The sequence below is a fragment of the Oreochromis niloticus genome, linkage group LG18 (assembly GCF_001858045.2).
Source record: "Oreochromis niloticus isolate F11D_XX linkage group LG18, O_niloticus_UMD_NMBU, whole genome shotgun sequence".
NCBI classification, from domain to species: domain Eukaryota; kingdom Metazoa; phylum Chordata; class Actinopteri; order Cichliformes; family Cichlidae; genus Oreochromis; species Oreochromis niloticus.
In genome coordinates, this window is record NC_031982.2 from 1,727,371 (window position 1) to 1,740,317 (window position 12,947).

General features: G+C 39.3%; 1 protein-coding gene across 2 annotated transcripts; it reads left to right on the top strand.

Annotated features, from left to right (window-relative positions):
• Nucleotides 1-2,083: 2,083 nt before the first annotated feature.
• On the top strand, nucleotides 2,084-11,165 carry ccr12a (chemokine (C-C motif) receptor 12a). Of its 2 annotated transcripts, none has more exons than XM_005461527.4 (2): nucleotides 2,084-2,937; nucleotides 8,175-11,165. In XM_005461527.4, the coding sequence occupies exon 2, from the start codon at nucleotides 8,189-8,191 to the stop codon at nucleotides 9,269-9,271; it is 1,083 nt and encodes a 360-aa protein (XP_005461584.1). In that variant the 5' UTR covers nucleotides 2,084-2,937; nucleotides 8,175-8,188; the 3' UTR covers nucleotides 9,272-11,165. The 2 variants fall into 2 exon arrangements, with proteins under 2 accessions (XP_005461584.1, XP_019203800.1); XM_019348255.2 differs by lacking the exon at nucleotides 2,084-2,937 and adding an exon at nucleotides 5,628-5,662.
• The last annotated feature ends 1,782 nt before the right edge of the window (nucleotides 11,166-12,947 follow it).

The window sequence follows — 12,947 nt, forward strand, 5'->3', positions numbered from 1 at the left end:
AGGTCTGGAAAACACATTTAGGTTCAGTTTAATGACACGTTGGCCTGTTTCTATATTTAAAAATAAATGACCTGATGATCTCCTTCCTGATCTGACATCCTGGCTTCCCCTTGCTGTTGAATTTGTGTTGTACCTCATCACTCGCTCTGAGTTGCCTCTTCTGAATGTTGAACGATGAGATGTTTCGATGTTAGTGTAGATGGTTCAAAGATTCCATACGACCCACATCCTCTTCATGTAACCCCTTCTGCTTTTTACCTGGGCATTAGCATCCCATTATATATTAGCATTCTATTATTATAGAGTATACTGTACAATATAAAGCGCCTTGAGGCGACTTTTGTTGTGATTTGGCGCTATATAAATAAAATTGAATTGAATTGAATATATCAGATGTATATGTTATATGACAACATGAAAACAATAAAATTCTGAAAACTCTACTTTTACGTCCAGCTTGCACTGGGACAGTTTGTGTGAGGCGGCAGGAATGAGAATCAGCACTTCCAAGTCTGAGGCCACGGTCCTCAGCTGGAAAAGGGTGGAGATGCTGCCCCAGGTGGAGGAGTTTAAGTATCTTGGGGTCTTGTTCATGAGTGAAGGGAGCAGGAGATCCATAGATGGATTGGTGATGCAGACACTGTACCGGTCCATCGTGGTTAAAAGCAAAGCTCCCAATTTACTACATCCCTACCCTCACCTGTGGTCATGAGCTTTGGGGAGCGACCAAAAGAATGGGATCACAGATATGTGTGATGGAAATGAGCTTTCTCTGAAGGGTGGCTGGCGACTCCCTTAGAGATGGGGTGAGGGGCTCAGAGTAGAGCCGCTGCTACTGAAAGGAGCCAGGTGAGGTGGTTCGGGCATCTGACAAGGATGCCTCCTTTGTGAGGTGCAGGCATGTCCCACCAGAAGGCATACCTGGTGCTGCTGCCACCACAGAAGAAAATGAAATCAATAGATACTTCTTTGGTAGATCACTTACTCTGCACTAAATGTCATGATGCATGCTCAATCATCCAGGTAGCTTTTAAACCACAAAACACACTGCACCAAAAACTTGTCCACCCCATGGATCAGTTCCCCCGACACAAACAGAGTAACATAGTGTACGCTGTTAAGTGCAGGAGGATTGGCAGGATTTATACATCGTGGAAACTAAACAAGTTCTGACTAAGAAGATGACACAACACAGCAGAGCCACCTCGTCAGGCCAGGACTCTGCAGTCTATTTACACCTACAGGCCAGTGGACACTTTCAATGATGAGGATGTACACATCCTGGACAGGGAGGAACGCTGGTATGAGGGCGCAGTCAAGGAGGACATTTACATGAAAAGGGAAACACCATCTCTGAATGGAGGAGGGGGCCTAAGGGTGCATCTGTCACCATCTTACAATGCTGTGATTGCAGCCATTCCCCAACTCTCTGTGAATGGGACTCATGGACATTGATCAGTGGGCCTTTTTAGTATTACTACTATTATTATTATTAATAATAATAATAATTGTTCATTCAGTGGTGCTGGTTTCAGTCATTGTGCAAATGTCCTGTTTATAAGGTTGGAAACCTGCAGTCAGCTCAGACTGAAGACGTCACCTGACAATGTTGACGAAACACTGAAAATGTCCAGATGAGCAGAATCAAGCTTTGGGACTCTGTACTAAACATTACCCAATAGTTAAATTGTTTCACGTATAATATTGAAACAACTGAAATTAAAGAAAGATATGTGTCTCAGCAGTTAGTGAAGTCATAATCATTTTATAAATATAAACAATATCTTTTTCAACATCAGTTTTATTTACGACATTAACAACACTTTGATTCATCCATTTTTCTGCAGACAGTCTGAAGGGTGGTGTTGCTTCAGGGACAGATATCAGGTATGAAAAGAAATGATTGTTCAAGGAAATTAGCAGCTGTTTCACACCTTTTCTCTTTTTTTCTAGTTCCAGGAAAGAAGCACATATGTTCTTGTTAAGTGTGTGTGTTGTGTGTGTGTGTGTGTTTGGGGTGGGGGTGGGGGGGTGTAAATCTGAATCATTTCACCAACAGCTTTCTTAAGCTTCCTCTTGGCCCATGTGTTTTGTCTGATGTGGCGTCAAACTGGAGTTTATAGTTCTGTTGTATTATAATTATATAATTATATAATTATAATTATATAATTGTAGATGTAGATGTGAATTCTCCACCTGCTCAGAAAACTGTCGAGGATATTGGAAAACTTTATCCATCTTTATAGACACACGACTGTCCCTGTCACATGGGTTCTTTTATCCCCACACAATGTCCTAATAAAACAACAACTTGCATTAGTTTCAGATCTCTCGTGTAGTTTGTATATTACTCTTTCCAAAGTGGCAGCAATCTTCTGACTGAAGTTACCTTTAACTTCTCTTTCCTATTATTGGAAAGAGAAGCAAAACTGAAATATGTGTGCAAAGAGGAAGAAGAAAGGAAGTGGTATCAGATATGATCAACTATCATTATTACACAGAAGTTTTACACCTTTGCAACCCAACATTTTCCTTATTAGCTATAATGCTTTAGGGCAGTTTTTTAAAGGTTAAAACCGTGCTTTAAGATGTAGAGATAATTACAAAATTTTCCACACATATCAATTATTTTGTATGTGCTATTTTGCCATGTTTACCAGAAGTGTTTAAAGCCAACATAAATACAGTCACAACTGAAGTCTAAAGAAAAAAATAGTTGTTTGCATTAGTCTTTTCTTTGTCTCTTTAAAAGTGAATCAGATTATTTGGAGACTGCTGGATTCCACCCTTTTTCTGCTCACACTCTACACTCTGCAGGTCTGCTCTGAGACATCCCCTTTAAACACTCGCTGATCACTGACAAATTCAGTTGCCGTGAATCTTCCAGTGGCTCAGCATTCTTGGGTTCCTTGTTGTCCATTTTGCACTCTCTCCACGGTGAGTTTGATTGCCTTTAAGACATTAAAATCAAGGATTTTATTTTTTTCAAAAATAGGTGTAATATTTATATGTAACTAAAACTTATTTATTAACTCTAAATATTCAAAGCTGGAGAATGAGATGTAGAATAAATGCAGAGGGAAGATGAAGGGGTTTTCTTAATCATGTCAAACAAAGCAGAGGGCTGTACTTAAAACTCAAAACCACAATTTTACAAGTAGTTTTGATATTAATAGTCACAGTAACCTGATTCATGCTTACAAACTGAACTGCTAATGTAATAGGTCCAGTTACTACATATAGTTTTGTCTGTGTGAAAAAATAAAAGTATCATTAACATTTTATGATGATGTGTATTTCAACACACACACTTTTTTGTTGTTGTTTTCTTATTATATTGCTTATTGTTTATAACTATTTATGAATAAATAGACAACTGTTGTGGAAACAGATGTTTCCATGGGAACTTCTGTTATGGAAACATCTGTTGTATGGAAACAACTGATCAAAATAATATACACTGATAATGATAATGCTCCTTTAACAATGATAGCACTCAAGATTACAGTAAGCATGCTTGTGCAGGTATTAGCTGATTTATGAGTTAACATTGTAATAGATTATTTATATATCCAGTTTTTAGCTAATAGCTCTTTGGGACTAACAAGGTTTGCTCAAAGACACTTTATTATACACATCAAAATGCTTCTGTTTATTGTTTTTACTTAATTAAAGTAATGGGCATAAATTAAGTGTTTTTGCAACAGGTTACTAGTAACAAATTGCTTAAAGATACAATTTCAAATTGTTTTTTTGAATGGTCTGTTATGTGTAGACGGAGCGCTGGTTCATATCTGGTGTCTTTTTATGTGTGAGTGATTCATCGCTCAGTGTAAACTTTCCCGTGAAAATAGCAATGCACAAAGCGTCAACTGACAGTGAGTGAAAAGGCGTCCGATGTCCAGTGAGTAAACTCTGAAAGATCTTCAGAAAGCTTGGACGTCATTGCTGATGAACGCTTTTTAAAAACAATTTCAAACCATGGCTCTTTGAAAGCAACATTTAAATAAATAAGGGCTGGCTTAAGACTTTTGCACAGTACTGTAACTCATGGCATATAACCCTTTTATTACACTTTTGACTTTAAATCAACCTTTAACGATTCTTAATAATAAAAGTAAAACCGTACCGATGTTGTAATGTAAACTCCCTGCAATAAGAACAGAATGCAGTGTTGAACATTGTACAGCAGGTTAAACTGAGGTCTGCACCAGCAGTGAAACGAGATGTCATATCACTCCACATCGCTTTTCTTTTGGTATGTGAACTGCAGTCTGAAGATCAAAGCTGCTACATGGTTTCTGTTAATGCCTGCTGCGGTTATATGACAAAATACTGAAATCTATTCATTTCAATGAAGGGGAAACATTACGCAGAACACTTACTTGTGCAAGACTTGCAGATTTCTTCTAATGAGAAACTTAAAGATCTGGACAGCACTGACCTTTACCAGTTATCATGCTCCGTTTTATTACCACTTTTTAAATAAAACAAAACTGACTGTTTAAGTCCATGAGGGTAAAGCCTGCCCAAACATGATTTGTTAATTGCACTTAGAATGCAAATGGATTACAAAGTTCCACCATCTTTCCCCCACCTTATCTTGCATATTTTTGTGTGTAGTCCAGATTGGAATTTTGGAATACACACAATTCCCATGGACTTAAATGCAACAGTAATATAAGGTATTAACCGTTAATGTTATGTGATGTGAATGTGAATTGAATGTAATGTAGATTATAATACGTCACAAAGGTGGTTCATGAGAAACACAGTACGATTGTGTGAATCATATGATTTCATGATATGTAACTCTGAAAGTAACTGACATAATGTTCAGAGTTTGAGTTTTCTGCTGATCCGTGACGGTATCCCGTTGGTTTTACCTGTTTGTGTCGCGATTGGGAGAGGGCGTGGCTCTGACCACGCGCGAGACACTTTGCTTCATTGTGTCACTAAAGTTAACAGCTGGTGTGAGTGCTTTGCAACAGAGTGTGTGTGAACTTACAATCCCGACAATCTCTCCGCAGTGCAGAAGTGTGTGCACGACCATAAAAGCTGGTTTTATGGTCGTCAGTGTGTTCGCCGTCCGCTGCACGCGCCAGAATCGTTGTGGTGTTTGCTTATTAACGGACACACTGCCCCACCTAGTTGGTCGAAACTGAAATAAGAGGATTTAAACGCAGTATAGCGGGTGGTGGGTTACATGTGTAGCTGTTTTTAACTATTAGCAAGCAGTCAGCTCCAGTTTAGTGCAATAAAAAAGCTGCAGTGTTGCTGTGACAAAGTCTCGTGTTTGTTCTTGTTCCCGAGTGATGAGCAGTGATGGGAAGAACGGCTCCAAGTAACGTTTTCAGCAACGAGTAATCTAACTAATTACTACTCCTATCGTTACAACGCCGTTACCGTTACTAACAAGAAAATGCGGTGCGGTCGCGTTACTATTTTTCAACAAACAGACGGTTGAAGCTGTGTTGAGCTTACCGCATCTTATATCAGTTGAAGTAGCTGACTACGTAAGTAATCTGGGCGCTACAGCTTTAAGCAGCTGTGCGCGCTCCCGCGGACAGACGATCACTTTTTGGCACAACACCTGGAGCTCAGGGGGCAAAACAGTCGCATGAGTGCTGCTGTTTGACTGAGGAAGAATAAAGTAGTCGTGGTAAGCCAATCACATGACCACTTCAAGATGACAAAGCAACAAGGTGACATATACCAGTTTATAATTGTGCTGATAGGCCACGTAAAACCAGAGTCGTGATAAACAATATATACGCGGCATTTTTTCCTCAATAGTTTCGCCACGTTTACTGTCTAAGGACAGCGCTAGCAAGCACTCTCTGCTTATGCAGACATAAGCATAAGCAGAGAGTAACAAAAACAACAAAAGAACAGGGGAAGTTTTAGGAGTGACGGCCAGAGAGAGAGAGAGAGACAGCAGAAAAAGAGAGAGAGAGAGTTTTGAGATGTGAGAGAGCTGTGACGTTTGGAGTGTGTAGTTAATGTGTTGTCTTGTGGATAGTTTTGTGTTGTGTGTCAGAACAATGAGGCGACTGCTGTCTCCAGGTAGAAAACAGCAGTGATACACCTGCTGCTGTCAGACCTGCAGGTATCAGGCTGTGATGTTCTCCTTTATAGTGGACAGAAATATTTGGAGTGGCACAAATAATTCGTGTGGCATCTTATTGAATGCAGAACAGCTGATTGTTGTGTAAATAGTTTGAAATGGTCATTAAAAAAAAAGGGTAAAAGGTAAATGGCTGCAAATAACTTTATTGTTTGCAAAACTTGTGCATAGGATTTTAAAATTGACAATTTATATTTGCATTTAAAGTTATGAAATATGATTCATTAAAGATGTTTGTGGTTGTTACAGTAAAAAATATCACTTTTTCTACTTGGATTTTATGTTTTTTGTCTGATTTTAGATCAATTGTGTTAACACAGTATGTCAAAATGAAAACATAACTGTAAATTCAGACACGTGAGGTTGTGCTGAAAAGGATGATACCAAACAAGGCAAATAAATAGTTTTTAAAGGTGAAATGTGGAGGGAAAATCAAAAGTAGTCAAAAATGGCCAATTATACCCTGGACCCCAGAGGGTTAAATGTGTTGTTGTTGTTTTTTTAAAGTAACGCAATAGTTACTTTTCAAGTATTTTTAGAATCTTGTAACTCAGTTACTAACTCAGTTACTTTTTTGAAGAAGTAACTAGTAACTATAATTAATTACTTTTTCAAAGTAACTTGCCCAACACTGGTGATGAGCAGGTAGCATGACGTGGATGAGCAAACTGGTGCAGAGTTTGGAGAGGTGGCTGACCCAGAAGCCAAAGCTTTCAAACTACCAGTCACACTCATTTTGTTTCATGGCTTTCCTCTGAGAGCTCTTTGCACTAAAAGACCCGGTTAAAGTTAAAGGAATCTAATCATGATGCCTCCTGGGATACTCTAATCAGACGGTGCATAGGTGGGTGGGTACTTAAACAAATCAGTTATTTTTCTACTAACAAAGCTGTAATGTTTTAAACGTAAATAACTTGTATATACAGAAAGTTCTATCATGGATGTAGCAAGCAGGACACCCATCTACAGGGTAACATCCCAACAAGTTCCAAGTCTACTATAACTCTGCTACCTCCCAGCTCGCTGTCTGGTATTCTCTTACATGCATCAGATTATACTGAAGTAATGTGTTTGACAAAGTGTTAGGATCAATATGAAATCTGGAAAAAATTCAGAGGAAGAAATTTTATTTCAGTTTGAGGTCTGATGAAACTGCAGTGGCAAGTTACAAATCTGAGGTATTTATAAATATTTTATTGTTTTTTGCAAAAGAGCACTTTTAATAATCACGTTATGTTGGGATGAGCCTGGTTAATGTAACAATCTGGAATAAAGCCTATTCCAGATTGCCAAATTGCAAATACAACAGCCTGCTCTAAAGTTCAAATGTAAATGAGCCTCTTTCACTGAAAATGAGTCATTTCTTTGGTAGAACTATTACACACCAGTGGAGAGGATCAGGACTTTTTTAAGTGTTTCAGTCAGCAGTTTCTCTTCTCAGTTTTGAAACAAATGAACACAACAGGATGGAGTATGCAAGACTGATTGGGTTAGTTATTTCATAATGCTACTCTGTCCTTTTATCTTTGAAAGGAGTGCCTTATATTGATCTTCAATAGTCCTGGCCATTTTTGTACCTGTTAAACTAATTATGTGTCTGATAATATGTAGCATAAAGTTGGGATGCTCTGTGAAATAGAGATAAAAGCAGAATGCAGTAATCTGCTAATCTCATCAACCTGTGAGAAGGTGTAATAAACTTGTTTGGAGCCGATTGCTCCTGCATGAAAAAACCATCAGAAACTAATTATTACTGTGAATCTTACATGTGTCCGAAGGAATCATTATACATTAGAATGATTACGTGTGCACTGATTTACATTAGTGTACAAATATAGTGGCATAGCTAGTTATATAGGTATGGGAATAATGGCATATTATGCTGTTCCTGAGATCCTTTGAGATGTTTTAGCAGAACCCTGTCTGGCAGTGCCTAAACTCATCAAATGTTCCTTCTGGCTTGGGTGCTGTGGGTTCTCTGACTTGTGTTTTATAAGCATTTTTTTGTGCAGACTAAAACAAGCCTTTGATGTTTCTTGTGCCACAGGGTAAACCGCAGCCATGGACGATGGAGATGACCAATATAGTATCTTTTTGGATCTGTTTAACACCACAGAGACGACTGACCAAAGCTACGTGGTCAGTGAAACTGTCCAGCTCTGTGACAAGAATAGTGTCAATGAATTTGGTGCAAAATTCATCCCAGTTTTCTACTATGTCAATTTCCTCTTGAGTTACCTTGGCAACGGGCTTGTCCTCGTCATCATCTACAAGTATGAGAAGCTCAGCACAGTGACAAACATCTTCCTCCTGAATTTGGTCCTGTCCAATATCCTCTTTGCCGCCAGCCTCCCTTTCTGGGCCACGTACCATCTGTCTGAGTGGATGTTTGGAAATGCCCTATGTAAGATGGTCAGCAGTGCCTACTTTATTGGTTTCTACAGTTCCATCCTCTTCCTTACACTTATGACATTTGACAGATACCTAGCAGTGGTGCATGCAGTGGCAGCTGCCAAGAGCAGGAAAAAGCTATATGCTATCATTGCATCTGTGATCGTTTGGTGCATCAGTATTGCAGCGAGTGTCAAAGAGCTTGTTCTTCGAAACGTCTGGAAGCATGCTGTTAACGGACTGATGTGCGAGGAGTCCGGATTCTCAGATGATACGATGAAGCGCTGGCATCTTTTCAGTTACTACCAGCAATTTCTGCTCTTCTTTCTTCTCCCCCTGTTCATGGTGATGTACTGCTACATCAGCATCACCATACGCATCATGTCCACCCGCATGAAAGAAAAGTGCCGTGCCATAAAGCTCATATTTGTCATCATCTTCACATTCTTCGCCTGCTGGACTCCATATAATATCGTCATACTTCTTCGAGCAATACAGATCTCCAGTTCCACTGAAGAATCGTGTTCTAGCGCAGAAAGCTTAGACTATGCACTTTATGTGACCCGAAACATAGCCTATTTGTATTGTTGCATTAGTCCTGTGTTTTACACCTTTCTAGGAAAGAAGTTCCAGAGCCACTTCAAAAGGCTGGTGGGTAAGAAGATTCCTTGTTTGAAGAGACACATTACCTTCAATAGCCAGAGCACCAGGACAACGTCACAGCGGACACCACACTCTTTATATGAGTACTAAACACCCACATGTTTGTTGGTCTATTGTTGTAAGGTCTCTCACTGATGCATTCTTTAGGCCACCTGTCACCAATGTAACTGGCAAAGGTCAGAGATGATTGCTACAATCATTTCCCCGCAGCACATATCTAACCAAATCAGTCTGGCCCAGTGTTCGGTGTGTTGCGTTACAAAGTAATTACATTTAATTTTTCAGTAATGCAGTAATGTAACATTTTACTGTAGCAAATTCAGTAATTACATTAGTTCCAATTATGTTGGTACTTACAAAGGTTCTTCAGTTATCTAAGTAAGTACAAGTTTGTTTTTACACATTTCACACACAGATGTCACAAGAGACGTATCTGTGCACCAAGCAGATACAAAAACAAAATCTAACATGTTCTTTTTTCTTCCTACTACTTGAACAACTGATTTCAGTTCATGTGCAAGTGGAGGAAAATGCTGGAGCTTTTGGGAGATGTGGACATGACTTTTATTTTTCTTGTATAATAGCATGGTAGTACAGTGCAAACTGCATCCAGGGCAGAAAAAACTCTTTATACTGCTAACACAACTTTGGCTCAATCATCAGCTCTGACAGCATGCTAATGCAACGCTAGCTGAGAACCCAGAGTGATTTTAAAGCTGAGTCTTTGCCAACCCAAGCTCAGCAGCCAGACCTTGAACTGCAACAGGTACCAAAAAGTGATTAGCAGTCAAACTTCCAGTGTGCTGTGGTGACCGCTTTGAAGACTCTTTGGGCTGGTTTCATCTTTGCTTTGTGTTGTCAGATTTGTGTTCATATGTAAGTACTAGAAAGAAATCATATAGGTAGCCTAATATGCAACGAATTTTTCTCTTATTAAACATAAACATTGTAGAAATACTGTTAAAGTGTACTTTTATTTGACACCCACAGACACTGATACAATTATTAGGCTACTTAAAAATATATTGCCTTGAATTATAATGCATGTGGAACTTTGATATTCTGAATCTTTGTTTCACTTCACTCCACACGGCTCTCAACAGATGATCAATTTTTGCAAAAAAAAAAAAGTTTTCCCTAATAATAAATAATCTTTAGTTGACTTAAAATACTCGTTTCCTGCTGCGCCTCTCTGTCAGATTAAGTTTTAAACCTGCTTCATGTTTGTCACTTGTTTAAATCAAGAGTGCCTAATTGAAATCATCCAGTAATGTTCTATTTGGGTTAACATGTATTAGACTCACATTCAAGAACAGCTATGAAATTATTTTTGATATGCATACTTCATGTGTTATGTTACAGACATATCTACCATAGTTATGCTATAGAATTATGATTATGTGTTGCCAAAATGAAAAAAATGATTGTCTGGTCAGTCAGAAAAACATTTCAGGCAGCAGAGCAGAGTGGGATCATATATTTAAGAAAGTGCGAGCTAACAGCTATCTGTGTTTGCTGGATAAAGTGATGTTGGTATTAATCGTTTGTAGGTGTTATGTGGATGTAGCCAAATAGCTGAATGAAAAGACCAACCCAGTAATGTGTTTTCTTACTCCCAGCACACAGGATGCTACTGAAAACATGTATTATTACCAGGCCAATATGTAGTTATGTCATAAACCCATATGTTATTCACAATACAGAAAACATTGCACATTTAAACTGAGACACTGGCCATCAAATTCAAAATGAATTATTTGATTTGACACAGCGTCCACCCTTTTTGGAACTGGGATTGCATTTCAACAGTTTAAAGCTACTGAATGATGACGTTTTGGCTACTTCTCCACCTACTGCATATTTCTGTATTCTGATTTATGATTTGATGGTTTTTATATTGACTGTTCTTGTATTGTAACATAATGTATATTTTTGTGATGCATCTGTATCTTTTAAATAAACTGTATGGATGATTCAAACTGTTCCTCACTGCCTTCTGTCCTTTTATGGAAACATTTCTTACCATTGTGGGAGTCTTAGCAAATGACCAGATTAGTTCCCTTTTCTGACAGAACATCTGGTTGTCGCTTCCTGTCACATACGCATGTTCTAGTGAATCACCTCATGCAACAGGACAAAATAACTATGTATTGCAGTAACATGTTGAAATGATGAAATAGGCTTAGTTATCTGTATAGTGTGAGTCAGCGTTGTTACAAATGTTGTTAGTCATTTTCATAAACACTGGCCTGAGGATTTGGATGGCCATCACCCTGAGCACGCCATATCTACTGAGCTGGATTGGGTCTGGTATGCTCCACCACTGTCGGCTTACAGCAAGAAGGTTCCTAGCTAAAAACCCAGCTGGGGCCCATTGATACTGGGATGGTGTGACAGGTAGGAGGCAGGACACGACCACGATTCAGCATTCAATGACGTCTTTATTCACGGTTGCTGTACAAACCACAGCTGCAGGTCTCCGCTCACAGCTTGAAATCCAAATCAGCAACAACAAAACAACAGGCCCTAGTTCATTTATGTGCAGGGGAGGAGTGATGTGCTGATTCCGCTCAGGTGCACCAACCTCCCCCACAGCCAGGTAGCAGGCTGAGCAGGTAGGTAGGTAGACTTGGTCTGCAGTGAGTTCCAACCTCACATATAGGATACTAAACTATGACTTGTTTACCAAGTCATGAATGCAGGGAAGCTATGCACTGGCCAACTCAGCGACTTCAGAAACCCTGAATGACCATGGCAGACAGCTACAATGGATGACTCCAGAATTTTCCATTCATTAAATAAAACCTCTGCACAGCATCTAACCAAGTCAAGAACAATGTAGAGGAGGTTTGTGTATCATATCAGAGTCTACAATGAAGAGGCACTTTTACAGATGGAAATAGAAAGGGTTTACAGCATGGTGTGACCCACCGGTTACACTCAAGAACAGGAAGGCCAGATTAGACTGATCTGCAAGCTACACAGTTCTCAAAAAAAACCCCGATGACTGGAAGAGAAATGGCCAAAGCATACCTCATCATCTGTCCACGAGTTTGGAGGCAGTGTTATGGCATGGGCATGTATAGCTGCCAGTGGAACCAGGCTACTGAATTCTGAGGTGTACAGAGTCATATTCTCTGCTCAGACTTAACCAAATGCTGCAAATCTGATCAGACAGTATGTTACAGTGCAAATGAAAAATGACCCAAATCACACAGCAAAACCGAAAGAGTTTCTCAAGGCAGGTCAGTCAGCTGATCTCAAACCAACAGAGTGTCACAGTACTGGGTCGTGTGACCCAGTGTTTTTGAGTTTCACTGTATTTTGTTTTTCATTTGTGTTCTAGTTTCAGTTTAGCTTATCTAGTTAATCTCTACGATGTCCAGGTTGCCGTTTTATTCCTTTGTTTTTGTAGATCCTTTTATATCATCTCCCCCGTACTAAGTCTCCCTGGTTCATGTTTCATGTCTGTGTGGTTCTTGCTGTTCGTGGCATGTCTGCGTCTCGTCATGTTTCCTGTTTATTTTAAAAGTGTTGTTTCCATCTTCTATGTGCTTCATTTACACTTGCCCGGTGGTGTCATTATGGTCAATTGTGTTAGCTGATTCCCCATGTGTGTTCACTTCCCTCCATTACCCTCCTGTGTATTTAAGTCTTGTGTTCCCCCCATGCAGTCACAGTCATAATTAGAGTCATAGTCACAGTTAAAATCATAGTTTAGTTCACAGTTTAAGTCATAGTTAGAATCATAGTTAAAGTTATAAAG

What these genes read in the sequence shown, in the direction of transcription:
- ccr12a (XM_005461527.4), top strand. Translation starts at nt 8,189, where the DNA reads ATGGACGATGGAGATGACCAATATAGTATCTTTTTGGATCTGTTTAAC.